This window comes from Stenella coeruleoalba, assembly GCF_951394435.1.
Source record: "Stenella coeruleoalba genome assembly, chromosome: X".
In the NCBI taxonomy this organism is placed as follows: domain Eukaryota; kingdom Metazoa; phylum Chordata; class Mammalia; order Artiodactyla; family Delphinidae; genus Stenella; species Stenella coeruleoalba.
The window spans coordinates 26,804,719-26,829,970 of NC_137152.1; the positions used below are offsets into that span (position 1 = coordinate 26,804,719).

A 25,252-nucleotide genomic window follows, 5' to 3' on the forward strand; every position below is an offset into this window, starting at 1 on the left:
GGAAAATGCAACATAAGGCAGGGGGCCCAGGACAGGGGTGGGCTCCCAGAGAAAAATAATGCTAATCTGTCCTTTTCAATAGCCAGAATTAGCCTCTTCTGTGACTTGTTTTAATTGATTTATAGGCATACCTCTTTTTATCGTATTTCACTTAATCATGCTTCACAGATATTCTGTTTTATTATGAATTGTAAGTTTGTGGTTACCGTGCATTGAACATGTGAATGGGTGCCGTTTTCCCAACACCATGTGTTCACGTGGGGTCCCTGTGCCACATTTTGTTAATTCTTGAAATATTTTAAACTTTTTCATTATTTTCTTATCGTTCTCTGCTCAGTTATCTTTGTTATTCTTGTAACTGTTTTTGTTTTTTGTTTGTTTGTTTGTTTGTTTTTTGCGGTACGCGGGACTCTCACTGTTGTGGCCTCTCCCATTGCAGAGCACAGGCTCCGGACACGCAGGCTCAGTGGCCATGGCTCACGGGCCCAGCCGCTCCGTGGCATGTGGGATCTTCCCGGACCGGGGCACAAACCCGTGTCCCCTGCATTGGCAGGCGGACTCTCAACCACTGCGCCACCAGGGAAGCCCACTGTTTTGTATTTTTAAATTAAGATGTGTACATTTCTTTTAGACACTGTCTAGTAAGTGTACAATAGGATTAACAACTTTTATAAGCACTGGGAAACCCAAAATTTCGTGCGATTTACTTTATTGCAATATTCGCATTATTGCGGTGACCTAGAACCCAACCCACAGTGTCCGAGATATACGCATACTGCTAAAGGAAAGGAGCTGTCCAGGATGGTTTTGTGCTTCCCCTGATTGAGGTTATGTGACACTGCATATAGAGATGATCCTATTGTCACTGAGCAGCATCTGTTTCTTCTCCTTATTCCTGTTCCTCCTTCTTATTCCTAACTGGCATTTACTGAGGTATTCTTCAATGCTTTGGATAGATTCCAATCCCGTTCTTTAGCCACACAGTCCTTATCTTTATCCCAAGATACATTTGAGTGTCAAGGAATACAAGCTCTGCTTTAGGCCAAGAGGAGTATAACAGTGTGAGATCTAGAGGAATTCAGACCAGGAGTCTAGTCCCAGGCCTGTCATTTACTAGTGTTACCCAGCAAGGGCTCACTGCCTGACATGCATAGAAGCCAATACTATCACACTGCCTTCTGAGATAAACACTTTATTCCGGGACTTCCCTGGTGGTGCAGTGGTTAAGAATCTGCCTGCCAATGTAGGGGACATGCAAGAGGGAAGAGATATGGGGCTATGTGTATATGTATAGCTGGTTCACTTTGTTATAAAGCAGAAACTAATACACCATTGTAAAGCAATTATACTCCAATAAAGATGTTAAAAAAATGTGTTGAAAAACAAAATGACACAAATGAACTTATTTACAAAACAGAAAAAGACTTACAGATATCGAAAACAAACTTATGGTTACCAAAGGGGAAACGTGGGGCGGGGGGGAATGGATAAATCAGGAGCTTGGGATTAACACGCCCACTACTATATATAAGACAGATAACCAACGAGGACCTACTGTATAGCACAGGGGACTCTGCTCAATATTCTGTGATAATCTGTATGAGAAAAGAATCTGAAAATGAACGAATATACATATATGTGTGACTGAATCACTTTGCTGTACACCTAAAACTAACACATTGTAAATCAACTATACTCCAATAAAATAAAATAAAAAATACCATGTGATCCAGCAATCCCACTCCTGTGCACATATCCAAAGAAAACCATAATTTGCAAAGGTACACGCACCCCAATGTTCACTGCAGCACTATTTGCAATAGCCAAGACATGGAAGCAACCTAAATGTCCATCGACAGAGGAATGGATAAAAACTACGTGGTACATATATAAAACGGAATATTACTCAGTCATAAAAAAAAGAAAGAAAGAATGTCATCTGCAGCAACGTGGACGAACCTAGAGATTATCACACTAAGTGAAATAAGTCAGACAGAAAGACAAATATCATATATCACTCATATGTGGAATCTAATTTTTAAAAATGACACAAATGAACTTACTTACAAAACAGAAAAAGACTTACAGATATCGAAAACAAACTTATGGTTACCAAAGGGGAAACGTGGGGCAGGGGGGAATGGATAAATCAGGAGCTTGGGATTAACATACACACTACTATATATAAGACAGATAACCAACGAGGACCTACTGTATAGCACAGGGGACTCTGCTCAATATTCTGTGATAATCTGTATGAGAAAAGAATCTGAAAATGAACGAATATATGTATATGTATAACTGACTCACTTTGCTGTACACCTGAAACTAACACAACATTGTAAATCAACTATTCTCCAATAAAGCAACAAAAAAACAAAAAAGGAATATACACGTGTAACACCACCTCTGGGCAATCATCTTAGGCATGGGTGAAAAACCCCATCACCCTGTAAAGCAAGGTTTCCAGTCCAGGAGCAAGGTCTTTTATCTCCTGAGTCAGAGGACCCTCATTAATATCAATCAGGTTTAATAAAGTTTTGCCACAGTCATCCAATAGCCAACTCCCATTAGCCAATCCTAACAGATATAACAGTCAGACCTAAACAAACATAGGCAAACAAATCCAAAGGCCTGGGACTTTAACCCAATCCTTTGAGTACCTCAGCAGCTGTAACCTTTTGTACTCTCTTAGGGTGGAACTCTAGCCCAGGATCCTAGCCTTAGGACTCTAACCTGGACTCTATCCCGAGCAAAAAAAAACTCCCCCAGGCAGGACTCTAACCCACAATTCCGATGAGATTATTAGACAATTTAGGTACAGGCACATTTTAACAAGGTTACTCACCCAAAAGACGACTGATCCAGGAGCTGTTTCTTTTCTCAAAAGTGAAAGTAGCCCGAGGAGCCTGGAGTGCCATGGCGGGGAAGCAGGAACCCAAGAGCCGACCTTCTAGACAATTTCAGTCTAGGTGGCTACGCAAGCTTGGTGCTGAGGGCCCACACTCTGCCAGGGGCTACAGTGCCTCACGCAGGCGGTCACAAGACCTAAATCTCACCTGGGTTGCCAAAACTTACTGAACAAGGGCTCACTGCCCTGTGTGCACAGAAGCCAACACTATGGCAACAGTTTTTGAGAAAAGAGCTTCACTGCAAGGCCGACTAACACAGGAGACAAGGCTCTCAAATCTCACCTCAATCCAGCGGTCTGGGTGAAATTTAAGGGGTCAGGGTAATTTCAAACTTGGAAGCTAATTGGCTAGTCTTGAATTAGTCCATATAAGCTACTCATGCTGCTGGAGGCCAGATTTTCCTTAATTGAAGGATTGTCACGGGCTCTCCAGGCAACATTTCTATTCTCTGAGTTCTGCAGACTGAAGATCTTGGTTCCAGGGTCATTCTGGGGTCATGGGTTGCTTCCTGGAGATGTGCAGTTCTGTCTCTGTAAAATAACACAAGGTTTGATTAATCAGCAACCTATTTAAGGAGGCAAAACCAGTTTAAGCTGATCAATTGTTTTACGTGCTGTTTCACTAGCCCCGTGAGCTTGAGCACATTAACCAAACAGCAAGACAAAGAAATCGCAATTAACTAAAATGCTGCCTAGCAAGGACAATCATGTAATATCCACACCAGAGGATATAATACATAATGCGCTTGTGGGAGAATCTTTCCTAGTTGGAAACAACTCAAAGTCCTTAGAATTTTTGTCATTGACCAGTATCTTCCCTACCAGTTACGCTTTCTTCTAAATAACCATTATTTCCACTTATTTAACTACCAACAAAAATCTAGAACTTGCCTAGAATTTGCCAAATTACACACAAGATAGAATAATTGAGTACGCTTTTAATGGCGAGGTCTCTGGCTCCCCCAACCCAGGGTAAAGACTGCCAGCCCAGTGGATTCTGGATTCTCTGAGGCCCTCCATCTGAGGCTCTGGCCCGGCTCACCACTCCCACAGTCTCATCTAGCCCACCAGGCAACCTCACTTAAAATTACTTCTCACTGAAGGCTTTGCATTTTCCTAAGGCGCCAAACTGCCTTGCCTCAGGCCATTTACACTTGAGTGCTTTCAGCTCCAACTGCCTGCCCTCTTTAACCCTACTTTTTACTTGTTCTTTAGGTCGTAGAGCGCATCCCACCATCTTTTTATATAATAGCAGCTCCTAGACTCTAAAATTCAATGGGCAGGGGCTAGATCTTGTTTTTGTGGTGGTTGTTGTTTGGGGGCTTTTTCTGGGGGGTGGCGGGGGGAAGCATCCACAGTACTAGTATGATGCCTTCCTAAGAGCTCATTCTCAATTAATGATTGGGAAATTAAAAAGGAGTAAGCATGTGGCCTAATCCATTAAAATTTAATTTATCCTACATTCCTGAATAATCTAAGCAAATCCAGGTGTATGACTTCTACTTTTACGAGAAGAAACATGAGAAGGATTTAGGCAAACCACAAATTGACGATCTTTCCCTTATTTATAGTCTTTCTTTCGGCCTTTATTGATTAAATATAAGGTACCTACTGTATATTATGCACTATGCTCAGACTACAACCCCAAATAAAACAAAATATGAGCTTTTTTTTTTTTTTTTTTTTTGCGGTACGCGGGCCTCTCACTGTTGTGGCCTCTCCCGTCGCGGAGCACAGGCTCGGGATGTGCAGGCTCAGCGGCCATGGCTCACGGGCCCAGCCGCTCCGCGGCATGTGGGATCTTCCTGGACAGGGGCAAGACCCCATGTCCCCTGCATCGGCAGGCAATTCCTACTGCAGAAATATAAAAGAGCCCATTATGGAGGCAGACATGCTGAAGGTTGTCAACAAAATGTACAGGGAACAATTCCCTGAGATCCTAAGGAGAGCCACTGAGCACACTGGTTTTTAATGAGGTTCCTTACCTCCATGAGAGCTCTGGGAGGAAGTGAGTATGACGCATCATGTCACCATGCCTAAGTGACATAGCCTCAGGTCTGACAACAGGGACAGTGCTCTATGTGGTCCCCTTCTTTCTGGGAGAGATCCTTTCATTGTCAGTCACTGTCATCATGTTGACTCCTGTTGGGAACTGGGTACCCTTCCTCTGCTGAATGAGGCCTCCCCCATCAGTCCAAGGACTTTAAGTCCCTGAAACCATCCTCCTTCAGGCAATAAGGGATAAACTTAGTCTGAAAGCCCTGTCTATTGCCTCCCCAGGCCAATTACAGACACGGGACTTTCTAAGGATGTATCTGTAACGGGGTAGTTGGTTGCCACACTCCTCATACAGGACTTTTACTTTGACACTGTCACGCCTGGGATTCCACTCTCTGCTGAACAGCCAGCCTATAAACCAAGGTCCTCCCCTCCCTGACACCCTCCAGGCAGAAGTCAGGGGGCACTTGACCCTGCCAGCTCTTGCCTATGCCTCCCAGGGCTAACAGCAGAGGAGGGGCTAAGTGTAGCCCTGACAGTGGTGGACTGAGTGGTCCCCATGTCCACAGACAGGGTCTTCACTATGACTCTGCACACTTCCTGGGGCTCCATTCTCTGCTGATCTAAGGCTGAGGGCTCTGCTGATCCCCAGAGTCCCCACCTTCCCACGACCTGAGTTGAAAGTGTTAGTCACAAGCAGCCAGGACTGTTCTGGACCTCAAGGGGCTGCCAAAAGGGATGGGACTTTATGGGATCCTACTGTTCTGGCTGGGTCTTTATTCAGGTTTATCACTGTCATTTCTGTGAGAGACTCACACTCTCTCCTCTACCAACCTGAGAACTCTGCCCTTAGACAAATTTCTTATGGCCCCAAGAAGCCTGAAGAATAAGTGAGGGTACGGTTAGCCTAACAGGTCTGCCTGAGACCCTCTGTGTCTGATAGCAGACAGGACTGGTGTCCCAATGACCACCCCCCAATATTCTGGGCTTTGGTCTCCTCAGTCCTCCTACACGGGGCCCTCATCTTGCTTTCTATCTCTTGGATTAAAGCCTGCTTAGGAAATTCCACATCTCTGCAAACTCTTGAGCAGTTTTCGCTCTGCAAACCTTACAGAGAATGGGTCCCTGGCCCAGGAGTAATGTGAGATGGGGAAGCTGTAGCACAAGGCAGGAGTCGCAGAACAGGTGGTGGTAGCCTGTCAGGGAAAAAAAGTACACTGATCTATTCTATCTCATCAGCCAGATGAAGATTCCCACGTCACTTCTGTTCTGATAGATTTACTTTCTACAGGGAAGAGACTGTGAGGATGATTTTGAGAGCCCCTAGTCTTTTGAGGTTATCTAACATCGCAAATGTAGATGCTTATACTGTCACCGAGTATTGTCTCTTTCATTTATTTATTTATTTATACCTCTCAAGTATTTTGGTATTCGTACTGCTCTGGCTACGTATTCCAATCCAGTAGTTTGAGCACAAGGCCATTCTTTTTATCACCTAAGACAAAGTTTGAAGTACTGAGAAAACAACTGAAATAAAAGACACAGGATGTGTCTCAGGGTAGGAGGAGTAGACCAGTACGAGCTCTACAGTAATTTAGACCAGGAGTCTAGTCCCACCCCTGTCATTTACTAGCCTTATGAATTTTGGCACATGACCAAACTCTAACTCTATGAGCCTCAGGATCTTCACTGTGAAGTGAGTTTGATAAGACCTGTCTTGTAGGACTGGTGGAATATATGTAATGTATGGAAAGCAGCTGTCACTGTGCCTGTCTTGTATTGAGACGCTAGGGAATGGCGGTTATTACTATGATTATCTTGACCTCAGACGTTACCATCAATCCAGCTGGGATTTTTTTTTTTTTTACATCTAAGATATGTCAGAGAATATGCAGCATTCTAGCCGGAAAAAATCCTCCCAATCAGTCAAAATTCTGCTTTTAACAATGAAAACTAAGGAATATGTTCTCTCCACCCTCTCTTTACCCTGCTTTTTTACTTGCTCTTCTTGAAGTAGAGAGTATCTCACCCTTTTCCATACAATAATAGCTTCTCTGAGAAACTGTAATTGCATGGGCAGAGGCTAGGACTTTTTTGATTAAACATCCCCAGTACGAGCACAGAGACTTCTTAAGAGCAGATGCTCAGTTAATGTTTGTGTAAAATAAGAGTCATGAACAAATCATTTGCTATAATTTGTATTCTCAAACATTCTTGAAAACCATAAGCAAATCCAGTATATATCTTTTAAATTTACAAAAGAAAGACTAAATGGAGTAAGGCAAACCAAGAATTCATCAACTTTGACTTTAGCTCTCTATCTGTCTTAGCTATCTTATCTCTCCATCTAGCTACCTAGCTATCTTCTGATCCTATTTTAGCATGGTGTTCTTTCATGTTTCCAAGGATATTCTTATCCTAAAGTGATATTATTCTTGTTCTGGACCACAAAAGTGATTTAAGGATTTCCAATTTGTATTTCAAACAACAGAATTCTTACTCCTAAATCTGACAAGCAGCAATAAGTGTGTGATCCATGTCATTCATATACTTATAATTCTGAATCTAAATAAACTTTCTGTTGAAAGGAACACCAATTAAAAATGCAGGAAAAAAGTCAACAAGTTATTTAAGCATATCAGGAACACTGGTTAACAGGCTTTTCCAACCACAAAGTGAAGAATGGGTGGGCTTCAGACCTCACTAGGGGTGTGAGGAGAGGCTGGATGTGGCCCTGGAACGCGCACGGCTGTGGCAGTAGTGCCAGCCCTGGCTGCAGCCCTGGCTCGGGCTCTCTCTCCCTCATCTCTCAAAGCCTCTTCATTGTGGGGTGGGAAGGCAGTGGGGACTGTATTGTGGATCTCCAGATCCATGGAGATACGGTTCTGGTTCCGCATCCAGAACCTCCAGCACTTTCATCTTGCTGGTTTCAGCGCGGGCTCTCGGGCCCCACAGGAACTCAGAGCATGGCGGATCGCTGCTGGGCACCTGGCGGTACTCCAGGCACCTTTCCTGCACCAAATCTTCTGTGATAAGCTTCCTGGGCTCCACCAAGATGAAGTGCCTCTTTCCATCAAAAACACCCAAAACATTCAGGAATTCCCAGATCTCCTCCTCAGAGGTGCGGTCGCCATGCAAGAAGATCACACCGAGGACAGGCATCAGGGGCCCATTCTTCCGAAACCGCCCACCACTGCTCCGACGCCCATCATCAGTGAGATCTAGTTTGCTGACAAGGGCATAGGAATGACTGTTGGGCTTGACTTCCTTCAATTCTAGGCCAAAGACCAGCTCCATGCACTCGGAGGCTCTCCTGGGGATCTCGGGGAAGTGCTCCCTATACCTTTTGTTGACAATCTTCAGCTTTTCTCCCTTTTTAATGGGCTCCTTTATCTTATATTTATACAGCATGAACTGCACCAACATCCCTGCCTTCCTGGTTACAAGATCCTTTCCAGGATCACTGGAGGTTGAGGCCTGGGAGGAATTTTTACTTTCTTCAACTTGGCCCTTGGCACGTACATCATATCCTGGGCATGAAACCCCTGCATCACGAGAGCTAGCGGCTGGGGCTCCCTGAGGCTCCTGGCGAGTGCCAGCAGCAGCGGAGCTCGGGGGAGTACCCTGAGAAACAGAAACGGGTGAGGAAGTGGTCTCTTCTACTCCTGCTGTGGTGGCCTGAGCATTAAGACCTTGGGTCTCACCTCTGTTACGGCGGCGTTCCTCACGAGCACGGACCTTACTCTTCTGACCACGAGGCATGGTGGCTGTGGTCAGGGACAGCAGACAGGAGTGTGGGCCAATGACAGGTGATTTGGACACCTGGAGGCTGGAGAATGAGATGACGTGAGCACCTTAAAGTAGGGAGATTCCACCTTGGCTTTATCAAAGGCTGCCTCTGCAAGTTTCCTTGAGGGCACTGCTCTGGGAACCCACAAGGTTCCTGTTTTCCCGGTCAGCCTGTCCTCCCAGAATCCCATAGAGGAAACACAGAGGCCTTAGAGTTTTACTCTACATCTTATCAGCCCTGCCTTGGATTTACTCAGGTGACAACAGGTGCTGGCAGTGGGGTCCTCTCGGTTCATCTTCAATATTATCATGTCAGGTCTCTGCAGAGCCTGGGCACCCTCCCCGCTGCTACTCTTAAGCTGACACCTCAAACCTCCCTGCGATCCAGGAGAAGGAAGTAAAGGGGTGCCTCAGTCCACCTCCCTGCCAGGGGACACCAGAGCTGCGAGTTCAGTAGGGTCCTTTCTATCCTGAGTTCGTTGCGATGATCATTCAAGGTCCTCACCTTGGCTCCTTTAAAGGCTTGGAACCACTACTCTCCATTTGCTGACTGGTGGATGCACCTTCAGACTAAGGACCTCACCTCTCTTAGACGTGATATAAAGAAGTGAAGCAGACGCTCTACCTGACAGTCCTTCCCAGAGATTTCTTGGGCTGAAATCCAAGGGTTGGGCTGGACACTTTGAGTCCTAACTCAGGTTTCTCAATTGGGCTCCTGGTAGAGAAGCTCAACTTTTGCCTGAATTGATGCCTATATGATAGTAAGAGCCAAACCACCCTGTGTCCCAATAGGAGGAAGCGAAGATGACCGTATCTAACTAAACGTGGTCTCCCAAGAATGAAAGCTGTTGCAGGCAGGCTGAAGTCCTTGTGGTCCCACACAAGATCCCAATTCAAGGTCTAAATGTGCCTCCTGATAGGGTCTAAGATTTCTCCCTCTGCTGACATGGGACCACTCTCCTCAGACCAAGACCCTTATTTCCCTGTTAGCCTGTAGTGGGAACTGATGGGCATTTCTGCCTGACATCTATGCTTGAGGTCTCCCAGGGATGCTAATAGTGAGGATTCTTTGTGGCCTGAATGCTTTCATGTGGGACATCCCCACAGTCCTCAAGGTTCTCACCATGACACCTGGCATAACCTGAAATCCTCCCTTGCCAACCCGAGGCTGCCCCTTTGACCTGGTCTCTCACCTCCCTGAGATGTCCTGGGAATAAGTGAATGCAACTCATGTCAAAATACCCAATTCTCCCAAGCCTGAAAACAGGGCTGGTGCTTTATGCTGCCCCGTTTCTTGTGGGAGGGGCCCCCATCCCCACTCGGTGTCACAACCATGAATGCTGTTGAGGACTAGCTCCCTTTGCGGAATTGGGCTTATTCCATTAGACCAAGGCTCTCATCTCCCTGAGACCATCTCCAGAGGAGATGAGGGGGCACCACAGCCTGCCAGCTCCGCCCGGAGCCTCCTCTCCTGAGTTTGGGAGCCATGAGGTAGCCCTCATTTCCCTTCGTCACTAGAGGGGAATTTAGGTCACTCAACATCTGTCTACCTTGCTAGGGCCTCCTGTGGCCCGCTTTGGGGGTCGAGGTCTGCTCACTAGCACTCAGGGCCCTCATCTAGGACTTAGATCTTCTCCATTTGTAGAATCAGCGCTACTCTCACAGACCAAGGCCTTCTGCCTGAGACATCCTAGGCCGAATTCAGCCCGATAGCTCGGCTGGGGCCTCGAAGAACAAGATCGCAGGGGTGGGATGCAGGTGGGTCACCTTTGTTATGCGGGGAGGGGGGAGGGAAGGTCCCTTCAGGCTACATTCAGGTCCTCACCGTGGCTCCGGACAAGTCCTTAAAACCCACGCTCGGACGAACAAACGCCGCGGCTCCCGGTCGGGCTCCTCACTTCCGAAGCGGAAATCCGGGGGAGCCGCATCCGGCGCGGCGTGGGGTCTCCGAGGGCTGACGGCAGGGGCGGGACTCTGCGGGGACTCCCACTAGTCAGGGGTCAGGGGTCAGCGGTCCCTGCGTCCTGCTGGTGCCGTCTATCAGAGCCTGGGACCCCTCCCTCTATGGTCCCGAGTCCTCCAGCCTCCGAACAAAGCCCTCACCTCCCTGAGGCCCTAGCTGGGGGAAGTCGGGGCGCTGAAATTCATAGAGCAAGCCAGTAGGTTAGAAACTCAGATGTTACAGTCTTGAGTCCAAGGTCTGTATAGCAGGGCAGGCATACTGGAAACTCAGGCAGGGTTTCTGTGTTGCAGTCTTTTTTTTTTTTTTTTTTAAATATTTATATATTTATTTTGGCTGCACCGGGTCCTCGTTGTGGCATGCGGGATCTTTAGTCGCGGCATGGGAACTCTTAGTTGCAGCATGCATGTGGGATCTAGTTCCCAGACCAGGGATCGAACCAGGGCCCCCGGAATTGGGAGCACGGAGTCTTAGCCACTGGACCACCAGGGAAGTCCCTGTGTTGCACTCTTGAGGCTGAATTCCTTCAGGAAACCTCAGTCCTTGTTCTTGGGGCCTTCAACTGATTGCACGAGGCCCAGTCACACTATGGGTGGCAATCTGCTTTACTCAGAGCCTACAGATTTAACTATTAATCGCATCTAAAAAATACCTTCACAGTGGACATCTAGACTGATAACTGACTAAACAACTGTGCAGCACAGCCTAGCTAAGATGGTGTACAAAATTAAGAGGTGGGAATAATAGGGAGGAATCTAGACTTGGAAATACGATGCTGCCACTAACTGGGACAAAGAATACAGGAAGAGGACGAATGAGGTTTGGAAAAAAAATCATGTGTTTATATTTTTTCACATTGAGTTTGAGACATCCTTGAATCAGTCATTATTGGATTTATGTTTAAAGCTTTGTGGGTAGGTCAGGGCTTGGGATAATAGATCTGGAAGTTAGCAGCAGATAGTCTGCAGTTAGAACTGGAGGAGTGGATGAAGGTACCTGGGGATAGATGTGGGGAGAAAAAAAATAGTGGACCGGATATGGTAACTTGGGGAGCACCAGTTCCCCAAGGGGTGACGGAAAAGAAGTCCATTGAGGAGGCAGAGAAAAAACAGGTTGAGAGATAGAAGAACCAGGACAGGGCAGTGTCTTAAAAACTGTAGCAGACAGGGCTGTGCTCGCCAAACCCAATTCTATATTCCTTCTTCTCAGGCACATGGAGAGCTCCATTTTTCAGACCCCTTGAGGCTAACCGAGGATTTATGACTGGTTTCAGCCAATGAAATGGGAGAAGAAGTGATGGGTTTGGCTGAATCAGAGAAGAGCCCTTTAGAGACTCTCTGTCCACTCTCCCCTGCCTCAGTGAATAGGTAAGCCCCAGAGAAAACCCCCAAATGCCCCTCCCTCCCCCATACCCATTGAACATGTAGTGTGGTTGAGAAATAAACCTTTGTTATGGTAAAACACTGAGATTTCAGGATTAATTTGACACTCTAACATAACCTAGCTTATGTTGACTAATACAGAAGCCAAGGCAGTAGAATATTTTGCAAAGGAGAGAACAGTCACAACAGTCTCACATGCATCAGTGTTCCAGAAAAGAGACCCTTCTATGGATTCCCAAATGTGGAATAATTAAGCCAATAAGTCCAAACAATTTAGGGGGTCTCTCAATCATAACAGTCTGACAGGGAACCTGCATTGTCTTTTGGCTTTAGCAAACAAATGTGCTCATCAGATCAATAAAATGTAGAGTTAACTTGAATTGGACATTGACATCACAACACATATACACATTTCAGTGTACTAGTCTTGTGGTTTGGCTTGAAATCTTGAGGTGATGACATAAATTCTGATTGAATTATCTTTGCCTTAGTTCTCCATTTATGTTTTGCAAAAAGAGTGGTCTCAATATTTCCCCTTAGTACAAGAGACCCCAATTTATAAACAACTTTATCCTATATATTCAGTTACGAAGTTGATTGTTTAGCGTTCTGGGTGCCCTTTCACAAGTGGAAAGAAATGATAAAGGATGATTAGCTTCCCAGGCCATATCCCACCACCTACAGTGCAGCCAGACTAGAAATGCATATTATTCCAGGACATAATTATGACTTATGTTATTGATTCTAATCAATGAGAAGCAAACTAAATGTCATTTTACATAAGGCACAACAATAGAGTCAAGCAGGAAGCTGTGCCAGATATATATGCATTATACTTGAAAAAGGAGAATTCCAAATTCCAAAAGTACATTGATGTAAAATAAAGGAGGTCCAACTGGCCTAAATGCACACATCTAATCATAGATTCCACATATCTGTATAAATAAAAATGAAATCTCTGATGAGACTAGTAATTATGACATAAAATGTTCCAGCTAGAAAACATTAAGCTAAAAAAATCACTTAAAAACTATAAAATATACATGAAAACAACGCTTTGATTAGGCAGCATTTCCAATGTATTCCGGTCCTTCTTCCACATATTACTCTCTAATGAGATCATCACAATCTCTTTTCTTCTCAGATTTATAGAAATTACATTAAGAGGTATCCTTGGGGCTTCCCTGGTGGCGCAGTGGTTGGGAGTCCGCCTGCCGATGCAGGGGACACGGGTTCATGCCCCGGTCTGGGGGGATCCCACATGCCGCGGAGCGGCTGGGCCCGTGAGCCATGGCCGCTGAGCCTGCGCGTCTGGAGCCTGTGCTCCGCAATGGGAGAGGCCGCAGCGGTGAGAGGCCCGCGTACCGCAAAAAAAAAAAAAAGACGTATCCTTGGATACCAAACAATCCTTAAATCTCACTTAGTCCAAGATGTGGTCAAAGCTGAGTTCCTCAGTTCTTCACTGCTTAGCTATTTACTAATGATAAAAAATAAAATCTCTCTCTTTTGAATTACCTCATTTATCCTATACAAATGGGGAGTGAAGTATTAAGGCTAATAATTTTTTCTGATAACCATGGCTTGTATTTAAACATTAATACTTTTTATTGACCTAATTAATATTAATGGAAATCATCTGATAGTGCTTTAGGGACTACAGATGTGACAGATTCCCTCTCAGAAGGTTAGGATTTCTACATTGTAGTTTTTAAGTGTTAAGGTTATCTATAGGGCCCATATTCTTCCTGTATTAAATGTCAATTAATTCTTCAATGAAAACTCAGCAAAATGCTTTGATAATAAAATAATAGTTAACACATATATAACGATTATGAATTCGTGGGCACCGTGCTGAATGCCCTACACTTAATTCTCAAAATAATCTTATAATTAGGTATTATTATCATCACAATTTTACAGATAAGAAAAGAGGCACAAAGAGGTTACGGATTTTACCCAAGATTACACAACTAGTAAATGGTAGCGCTGGGAGTGAAAGACCAGGTGTCTGGTTCAGGAATCTCATGCTCTTCCGTACTACATATCGCCTTTCTAGATGGTGCGAGATAAACGTGCTCCAGAACTATGTTGAAACTCATGAACTATCAGGAACTTATCCTCTGATATAAAATTTCTCTTTATCAGGTGGAGGGGAAGATGGCGGAAGAGTAACGCAGAGATCACCTTCCTCCCCACAGATACACCAGAAATACATCTATACGTGGAGCAACTCCTACAGAACACCTACTGAAGGCTGGCAGAAGACCTCAGACGTCCCCAAAGGCAAGAAACTCCCCACGTACCTGGGTAGGGCAAAAGAAAAAAAGAAAAAACAGAGACAAAAGAATGGAGACGGGACCTGCACCAGTGGGAGGGAGCTGTGAAGGAGGAAAGGATTCCACACACTAGGAAGCCCCTTCGCGGGCGGAGACTGCGGGAGGCGGAGGGGGGAGCTTCGAAGCCGCGGAGGAGAGCACAGCAACAGGGGTGCGGAGGGCAAAGCGGGGAGATTCCCGCACAGAGGATCGGTGCCGACCGGCACTCACCAGCCCGAGAGGCTTGTCTGCTCACCCGCCGGAGGGGGCCGGGTTGCGAGCTGAGGCTCAGGCTTTGGTCGGAGCGCAGGGAGAGGACTGGGGTTGGCTGTGCGTACACAGCCTGAAGAGGTTAGTGCACCATGACTAGCCGGGAGGGAGTCCAGGAAAAGGTCTGCAGCTGCCGAAGAGGCAAGAGGCTTTATCTTCCCTCTTTGTTTCCTGGTGCGCGAGGAGAGGGAGAGGAGTTTAAGAGCGCTGCTTAAAAGAACTCCAGAGATGGGCGTGAGCCGCGGCTACAAACGCGGACCCCAGAGACGGCGCGAGCCGCGGCTAAAAGCGCGGACCCCAGAGACGGGCACGAGCCGCAGCTAAAAGCACAGACCCCAGAGACGGGCGGGAGACGCTAAGGCTTCTGCTGCCGCCACCAAGGGGCCTGTGTGTGAGCACAGGTCACTATCCACACCCCTCTTCCGGGGAGCCTGTGCAACCCGCCACTGCCAGGGTCCCGGGATCTAGGAACAACTTCCCCTAGAGAACGCACGGCGGGCCTCAGGCTGGTGCAACGTCACGCCAGCCTCTGCCGCCACAGGCTCGCCCCGCACTCCGTGCCCCTCCCGCCCCCCGGCCTGAGTGCGCCAGAGCCCCCGAATCAGCGGCTCCTTTAACCGCATCCTGTCTGAGCAAAAAACAGACGCCCTCCGGCGACCTACACGCGGAGGCGGGGCCAAATCCAAATCTGAGCCCCTGTGAACTGTGAGAACAAAGAAGAGAAAGGGAAATCTCTCCCAGCAGCCTCAGAAGCAGCGGATTAAATCTCCACAATCAACTTGATGTACCCTACATCTGTGGAATACATGGATAGACAACGAATCATCCCAAATTGAGGAGGTGGACTTCGAGAGCAATATTTATGATTTTTTCCCCTTTTCCTCTTTTGGTGAGTGTGTATGTGTATGCTTCTGTGTGAGATTTTGTCTGTATAGCTTTGCTTCCACCATCTGTCCTAGGGTTCTATCTGTCCATTTTTTTAAAATTTTTTTTCTTAATAATTTTAATTTTAATAACTTTATTATACTTTACCTTCTTCCTTCCTTCCTTCCTTCCTTCCTTCCTTTCTTTCTTTCTTCCTACTTCTACTAATTCTCTCTCTACTTTTTCTCCCTTTTATTCTGAGCCGTGTGAATGAAAGGCTCTTGGTGCTGCAGCCAGGAGTCAGTGCTGTGCCTTTGAGGTGGGAGAGCCAACTTCAGGACACTGGTCAACAAGAGACCTCCAGGCTCCACATAATATCAAACGGCGAAAATCTCCCAGAGATCTCCATCTCAACACCAGCACCCAGCTTCACTCAATGACCAGCAAGCTACAGTGCTGGACACCCTATGCCAAACAACTAGCAAAACAGGAACACAACCACACCCATTAGCAGAGCGGCTGCCTAAAATCATAATAAGTCCACAGACACCCCAAAACATACCACCAGACGTGGACCTTCCCACTAGAGAGACAAGATCCAGCCTCATCCACCAGAACACAGGCACTAGTCCCCTACACTAGGAAGCCTACATAACCCACTGAACCAACCTTAGCCACTGGGGACAGACATCAAAAACAACAGGAACTACGAACCTGCAGCCTGCAAAAAGGAGACCCCAAACACAGTAAGTTAAGCAAAATGAGAAGACAGAAAAACACACAGCAGATAAAGAAGCAAGATAAAAACGCACGAGACCTAACAAATGAAGAGGAAATAGGCAGTCTACATGAAAAAGAATTCAGAATAATGATAGTAAAGATGATCCAAAATCTTGGAAACAGAATGGACAAAATGCAAGAAACATTTAACAAGGACCTAGAAGAACTAAAGATGAAACAAACAATGATGAACAACACAATAAATGAAATGAAAAAGACTCTAGATGGGATCAATAGCAGAATAACTGAGGCACAACGCTATGAGACTAGATATCAATTACAGGAAAAGATCTGTAAAAAATACAAACACATGGAGGCTAAACAATACACTACCTAATAACGAAGTGATCACTGAAGAAAACCATAATTCAAAAAGAGCCATGGACCACAGTGTTCATTGCAGCTCTGTTTACTATAGCAAGGACATGGAAGCAACCTAAGTGTGTATCGACACATGAATGGATAAAGAAGATGTGGCACATATATACAATAGAATATTACTGAGCCATGAAAAGAAACGAAATTGAGTTATCTGTAGTGAGGTGGATGGACCTAGAGACTGTCATACAGAGTGAAGTAAGTCAGAAAGAGCAAAACAAATACCGTAGGCTAACACATATATATGGAATGAAAATAAAATAAAATAAAATAAAATGGTTATGAAGAACCTAGGGTCAGGATGGGAATAAAGACGCAGACCTACTACAGAATGGACTTGAGGACACAGGGATGGGGAAGGGTAATCTGGGACAAAGTGAGAGCGTGGCATGGACATATATACACTACCAAACGTAAATATAGTAAAACCAAATATAAAATCGATAGCTAGTGGGAAGCAGCCGCATAGCACAGGGAGATCAGCTTGGTTGTTTGTGACCACCTAGGTGGGATAGGGAGGGTAGGAGGGAGGGAGACGCAAGAGGGAAGAGATATGGGGTATGTGTATATGTATAGCTGATTCACTTTGTTATAAAGCAGAAACTAACACACTATTGTAAAGCAATTATACTCCAATAAAGATGTTAAAAAAAAATCCACTAAAAAAAAAATGGGCAGAGGACCTGAATAGACATTTCTCTGAAGAAGACATAAGAATGACAAACAGTATATGAAAAGGTGCTCAACATTACTAAGCATCAGGGAAATGCAAATCAAAACCTCAATGAGCTATTACTTCACACCTGTTGAAATGGTCATTTATCGAAAAAGTAAGATAACAAAGGTTGGTGAGATTATGGAGAAAAGGGAACCTCTTATTTTCTGTTATTGGGAATGTAAACTGATACAGCAATTAGGGAAAATAGTATGAAGGCTCCTCAAAAGATTAGAAATAGAACTACCTTATGATCCAGCAATCCCCCTTTTGAGTATATAACCACTGGAAATGAAATCAGTATCTCCAAGATGTTATCTGCATTCTCATGTTCATTGCAGCATTATTTGCCATAGCCAAGAGTCAAAAACAATCTCAATGTTCACCAATTAATGAATACAAATAATATAGTACACACACAATGGAATATTCCGCCTTAAAAAAGAAGGAAATCCTGCCATTTGTGACAACATGGATGAACCTGGAGGATATTATGCTCAGTGAAACAAGCCAGACACAGAAAGACAAATAGTACATGAATTTTATATGTGGCATATACATGGAATCTAAAATAGTCAAACTCATGGAAGGAGAGAGTAGAATGGTGGCTGCCGGGGCAGGGAGGGGGTGGAAATTGGGAGATGTTGGTCAAAAGAGTACAAAGTTTCAGTTACTCAAGATGAGTAGGCCTTCCCTGGTGGCGCAGTGGTTGAGAGTCCGCCTGCTGATACAGGGGACACGGGTTCATTCCCCGGTCTGGGAAGATCCCACATGCCGCAGAGCGGCTGGGCCGGTGAGCCAGGGCCGCTGGGCCTGTGTGTCCGGAGCCTGTGCTCCGCAACGGGAGAGGCCACAACAGTGAGAGGCCCGCGTACCGGAAAAAAAAAAAGAAAAAAAAAAAATAGATGAGTAAATTTTGCAGATCTAATGTAGAGCATGATGACTATAGTTAACAATACTATATTGTATACCTGCAATTTGGTAAGAGGTTAAAAACAAACTGTAACAATGTGAGGTGATGAATATGTTAGTTAGCTTGATTGTGGTGATGATTACACAATGTACACATATATCCAAACAGTTGTACACCTTAAATATATACAATTCCTATTTGTCAATTATACCTCAATAAAGCTGAGGACAAAAAAAAAAAAAATGTTGAGGATAAGACTGGGGAAGTGTGGGGCAATTATAATCTATATATTTACTGCCACATCCCTTCAGAGCACCTTGATCTGTATTAGAAGTTCTAACGTTTCCTTTTGTTTTATTACGTAACTTTTTCTATAGTAAAAACTACGTACATACATACATAAGGAAACTTACCCATACAAAAACTTCTATATGAATGTTTATAGCAGCATTCTTCACAACAGCCAAAAGGTGGAACAAATGCAAATGGCCATCAACTGATGAATGGATAAACAAAAGGTAGTATAGCCATACCATGGAATATAATTTGGTCATAAAAAGGAATGAGGTAATGATACCTATTTCAACATTGACGAATATTGAAGATATTATGCTAAATCAAAGAAACCAAAGTCCACATATTATATGATTGTATTTATATGCCATGTCAAGAACAGGGGAATTTAGAGGGATAGAAAATAGATTAGTGGTTACCAGGGGCTAAGAAATGGGGAGCAAGCGGAGTGACCACTAATGGACATTGTGTTTCTTTTTGGAGTGATGAGAATGTTGTGGAATTCGTGCTGATAGCCACACAATTCTGTGAATATACTAATTACCACTGAATTGTATACTTTAAATGTGTAAATTTTATGGTGTGTGAATTATGCTCCAATAAAGCTGGTATTAAAAGAAAAGAATAATCTTACCACACTTCCAAATACTCAAAGGCTATTTGACCAGCCTGTGGAAGTCATAGTTCTCCAGTGTCCCCCACATTCCCTACATTCACTTTTTAGTAATTTGGAACTTACAAGTGCTCAAGAAATCCAGAAATGTAGAGGGCTAAAAATTATGTTAAGAAATTAACTATCAGCTATGGGGTTTTTTTTTTTGGTTTTTTGGTATTTTGGGGTTTTTTGGGCCAAGCCACACAGCATGCAGGATATCTTAGTTCCCCGACCAGGGATTGAACCCATGTCCCCTGCAGTGGAAGCACAGACTCTTAACCACTGGACCACCAGGGAAGTCCCTTATGGAGTTCTTTTTTGAGTTTGAAAATTTTATATAGCATATGGTGTTCCCAGGAGCCCCTCTCAATGTGAAATTCCCAAATTGGTTTCAGAGATGCACAAAAGTATATATTTCTTTTTATGCCCAGAAGATTATATGCTGACCTAAATTTAAGTGGCAAATATACTTCAGGTCTGTCTTGCATTACAGAAATTAAAAACCTTTGTGAACAGAACAATTTTCATTTAATAATGAAAGGAAAGACCCTTTATTATACCCTCTTTAAATGTTCCTTTCTCAACAGTGATTCATTATCTGCTCAGCCACATATTTATCAGCTGTCACCCATGTATCTTCTCTAAACACTCAGACTCCCCCTCTACACTCAAACTGAATTAACCTTTTCATATCATGTCCACTTAAATTGTTGGCCATCCTACACATTTTCTCAACATAACCACTAGGAACAGCCCATCCCTAATCTACTGTTACTAATTTTATGCCTACCATATATTAAAAAACATCCTATTGCTATCATTTTCCACTATATATTTCATGCTGTAAATTTTCTCGTTTCCTGGGTACTTAGCCCTTTCTTAAGATAATGCTAATCAAATTGAGGTTGGATGCCACAACAGGTTCTGAAACATTTTAGCTAGCAAAAGTAAAGCAACACAAAGGATGTAGGACATATCCTTCCACATTATAAATTCACCTTAGCCTTTGTTTCCTTTGTGCTATTATTTCCCATCTTTTCTGTAGCACTGCTATTTTCAGTCTTTCACTCATTTTGCTCCTCTCACCACTTCTTTCTCAACTTCCACCTCCACTCTCTTATTGTGGTGTGAAGAGCTTCTGTAGGAAATTGGTAATCGTGTCTTTCAAAGTCTTTAACACTTGGAGCTGACTGCTAAGAGAAATTGACCAGATTCCTGTGATCCTTGTCAGTTTCTCTGATCAGAGAAAATCAGCTATGTTTTCAAAGATATGCAGGTTACTGGAGAAAATGAATTATGCTGGTAGGACTAAGAGACTTAGACTAAAGTCTAAGAAACCATTAAAAAGAAAGCGTTTTGCATAAAGTGGTTAACACTTGTTATTCTGTGAAGACTAATTAGCTCTATTAAAACTGTGGGACGAGTGTCATTCTAATGAAGCAGGAAGAGTTATACATATGAACTGCATGCATTTAAACATGTATACAACAGTTCTTAACTGCAACTGGGAGAAAGCTTCCATCAATAATTTTATGAACCATATCACTATGCATTGGAGGAAAGATGGTAACATAAGAACCTGAGGTGAAACTGAAGGCACTCATGTTTGCTACTGTTTAGAGCAAGGCTCAGCAAACTTTTTCTGTTAATTACCAGACAGTAAATATTTTAGGCTTTATGAAACCATACAACTCTCACAACTATTCAACTCTGCCCTTGTAGCATTAAAGCATCTATAGGCAATAGGCAACAAATAAGAGGGGCTACGTTCCAATAGCAGTTTACTTAAAACAAACAAACAAACAACAACAACAAAAAAAGAAACAGGCGGCAGGCCGCCTGTGGACCATAGTCCGCCAACCCCTGGTTTAGAGGATCTGGGAAAGAGCTGTCTGAGTAGTGAGAAAGAGCAAAGCAGACTCTGACATCCACAAGCTGTCCTGGTGCTCACAGGTGTGCTTCGTCAGTCAACTTTTCTGCTCTGCACCAGCAGTACAAGGCCTCGGTCAATTAAGTATCATCTGTTTCCAATTAGAAAATTCTACTGAACCTTCAAGGTCTGGCTCATATGTTACTATGATGGAAGACCTTTCTACCTGGCTGGAGTTTCTATATCACCTTGTTACAGATTTGTTTTAAGATACCTTGCATTCTTGAACCCTACCTGTTTGTATGTCTTACGCTTCCTTAATGCATTAAAAAATTCTTACCTGGCGGAGCGCTGGAGGGAAGGAGGCGGCATAGAAGTTCATCCGCCGGGCCATGACGGGCTGCTCCTGGCCGAGGCGCCGGTCGGCGCGAGCTGCGTCCGGGCCAGGCTCCCGCCGCTACCGCGCGGCCTCATAGGTTTGCTCACCGCGCGGGGCTCGTGGCCGGAGCTGGGGCGCATCCACAGCTCACGCAGCCGCAGCCGCAGCCGCAGCCGCAGCCGCAGCCGCAGCCGCAGCCGCAGCCGCAGCCGCAGCCGCAGCCGCAACCAGCGGGCCCAAGCCTCCGGCGTCCGGGACCAGCCCCTGTACGCCGCCCACCTTGACCCCGCCTGCCGCGCTGCCCTAGGCGGCGGTGGGCGGACGCGTCCCTGCTGTGCCAGCTGGGGGCGCTGTACGAGTCAATCCTGAACTATTGAAAGCACCTGTGACAAGACTGGCCCTCCCTACACTCAGCTCCTACCCACCCGACACTGGCCCTAATGACGACGAGCCTCCTGATACCAGCCTGCCCCTCAACCCGCCACCCTTCACTGTGCCCCAGACGCACTATGCCCATGACCAGTGGTTGCAGGGCGCCTTCCACACCAGCCTCTGAAGAGCTGGCCTTGGGGGATACATCCCTCAGCAAGTAAGCAAGTACTCAGACTATAGTGCCCGCTTTCCCCCCTACCACTTCACCTCACAGGAGTGTTAAGACCTGGGCCTCTTGATGGCAAAACTGCCACCACCCCCTCTCTCCTGTCTTGAGTTAGCTGGCACTGGGGCGGACACCTGGGTTCCAGCCTTTGCACATGGCTCTGGACTTCCAATTCTCCCACATGTGTGCACCCAAGCTTGACCAACCTTCGGCAGCTCTCCGGTTGGGATGAGTTCCTGGTTCCCACCACCTTTTCACCTTTTGCTATCAGCAGCCGCTGGCTCAGGTGCATCCCATCTCTGGTTCCTGGGTTCTACTGCCCCAGACAAGGGCTCCAGGACCCATTCCTGCATCCACCCTCGTGTGGGAGGGCCAAAGCTCCATGCTGGATATTTAAGTTTAGGGGCCAAACTCCTGGGCACATAGGTAAATAAATATTCTCTCAGAAAAAAAAAAAAAATTCTTAGAAGCAGTAACTATGTTTTGTACTTTACATTCCCTACAGTGTCAAGTGCTTTTCCTGGCATATGAAAGGCACTTAACAAATAATTATGGGTATTGTATAGGTACCAATACAAAAGTATTCATAACTAGGTCACAAAAGAGATAAAATTTATAAACACTGGTACAACAAATGTAGCTTTTAATCCTCTGCATGGCTTTTTAGCCAACCTTAAAATATTTAAAGCATGTGAAAGCACAGAATGATTATCTTACCTGCATACATCCTTCATCAATCTTGCCCTTTTGAGGATCAACTTTAAAATGTGCAGTTTTTTTAAAGCGGTACATCACAGGACGTGATTTGGATCGATTTTGCATAATACACTGAATCTCTGAACGTCCACCCATGAAACAAGGTGCAAAATTAAGGACCCTTCCCAGATCAAACTGTAATAAGACAGGAAGTCCTGAGCCTGTCAGGGCTAATTCCACTTTCTGAAATCGATCACCTGTAAAAGCAATAATAGCTTTTTAACATTAAAAGTGTTTTGGGACTCCAGAATATATTTGCTCAGTCCAAATAGTGTCATCTGAAAGACTTGATGAGACATGGGTAGCTCATTCAATCTTTCCTTCAGCAAAGTTATTGAGTGCCAGGGCCTTCTTTGTGCCAGGGATTTTTCTAGGCCTTGGGGGTACAGCAGTGAATAAAATAGACAATGTCCTTCCTCTCATGGGTTTTACATTCTAGTGAGGTGACACTGACAATAAAATAAATAGATAAGGTAGAGTAAGACAGCGTACAATGTTTTGGGGCTGCTCATTTATATGGGGAAGTCCCAAAAGACCTCTCCGATAGGGAGACGTGTGAGCAAAGATATAAGGGACTCCGGAAGAAAATCATGTGAAAAATCCAGGAAAAAAGTGTATTCTAAACAGAGAAAACAGCAAGTACAGAGACTCTAAGTTAGGAATGGCTTGGCATGCTCAAAAAAAAACCCCCAGGAACGAAGTATGGCTGCGGGAAGAGCAGTAGAAGAATGGTGAGAAATGATCAGACTTAACATATACTTTTGAGGGTACAGTTAACAAAATTTGCTGACGGATTGCATGTAGAATAGGAGATTGAACACGATAAATGATAATGCTAAGGTTTTTGGCATAAGCAACTGAAGTGATGGAATTTTCATTTCTTGAGACAGGAAAGACTTCAGGAGGGATAGGTTACAGGGAAACCAATAGTTCTTTTTTTGGACATGTTAAGTTTGAGATGTCTAGTAGACATCCAAGTGGAAATGTCTTAATAGGTCACTTAATATATTTGTAACCTTAGAGTGAAGATGAAGGAGGAAGGACTGGAGTTTTGAGGGGAGAAGAGAAGCTGTGTGACACTAATCTCAAATCGAAAGAAAGTGAATGCATGCAGGAACACAGCAGGAATGGCAAACACCAGGACTCAGTTGGGATTAGTGGTTATAAAGTGAAACCTCACAGCCTGGTTTTGTGTTTGTCGCCAGCGCAATTAGCTTCCCAGGTGCAGCGCTAGAGTAGGCTAAGAGTTGAATTTAATCAGATTAGAGGTTTTCCACTCAGCCAAAATGGGAGTTGAGCCAAGAGATTTACATATACTAGGGAAAAGGTGATTAAAATAATGGATGATGGAATATAAGCTGAGCAATAACATAAATATGAAGTTTAGGAGATACTAGAAAGAAGCTAGTACCTATGAATTGTGAGCTCTAATTAAGTGAAAGAACTGTTTTGCAGAGAAAGCAATGTAACTATAATCCCATAAACAGAGTTTATATTTCTTCACTCTTGGTCTTACTAGCCAATCCTAGACTCTAAGGAAAACCTAGCATCTGTATCTCTAGCCATTGAAAACTAGATTAACTTGCAAGCCTAGAATAAATGTTCTGTCTATGATCAGCAGACAGAGCTCCATATCACGAACCGCGGCATAAATAGTAACAGAGCAATCAATTTCTGCCCTAGGAACACAGTTCAACTCTGCTCAATGACATCACTTGTACCAACATGTAAATCTTCTAGACTCTTGACTTGCCATGGCTCATCTTTCTGGATTTCATCTGTCATCTGCCTATTATTTTTCTCTTTGATCTTTCTTGCTAAACTGAAGTCCAATTCCATTTTTCTCACTGCAACGCATCCAACGTTACCCAAAAATGTAAAAAGTGTCTTGCATCTTTACGTGTGGCCTGCAAAGCACATGCACTTATCAATATCCTATAGCAGGATATTACGCTCTATTTACTAGAGCTCTAGTAAATAGGGTGACTAGTAAATAAAGTGACTGTCTCTTTATATAGATTCTAACAGAGCAAAAGGTTTGGTAAAGATGAAATAGGTCATTTGTTCCCATATTAATCTCTAACAGATAACCTAGGCTTACAAAGAAAAGAAGGCAGGGTTTTTTTTGTGTGTTTTCTTTTTTTATTCCCTTAACTCTACATCATCATGTTTATCTAATGTTATTTTAAAATAATAAAGTTGGGACTTCCCTGGTGGCGCAGTGGTTAAGAATCTGCCTGCCAATGCAGGGGACACAGGTTCGAGCCCTGGTCCAGGAAGATCCCATAAGTCGCAGAGCAACTAAGCCCATGCATCACAACTACTGAGCCTGCACTCTAGAGCCTGCGAGCCACAACTATTGAGCCCATGTGCCACAGCTACTGAAGCCCCTGCACCTAGAGCCCATGCTCCACAACAAGAGAAG

General features: G+C 44.5%; 1 protein-coding gene and 1 pseudogene across 2 annotated transcripts in view; both read right to left on the bottom strand.

Moving 5' to 3' along the window:
* The window catches only part of CFAP47 (cilia and flagella associated protein 47), a 281,902-nt gene that overhangs the window by 145,387 nt on the left and 111,263 nt on the right, over positions 1–25,252 (bottom strand). Inside the window, 1 exon segment of the mRNA XM_079910450.1 lies at positions 22,789–23,024. Coding sequence (XP_079766576.1) covers positions 22,789–23,024 — 236 coding nt within the window.
* Positions 7,563–21,753, bottom strand: LOC307180277 (melanoma-associated antigen B4-like; annotated as a pseudogene). The gene is made up of 2 exons (XR_013831748.1): positions 21,435–21,753; positions 7,563–8,738 (listed from the first exon to the last, which is right to left on the bottom strand). The product of XR_013831748.1 is annotated as a melanoma-associated antigen B4-like (transcript).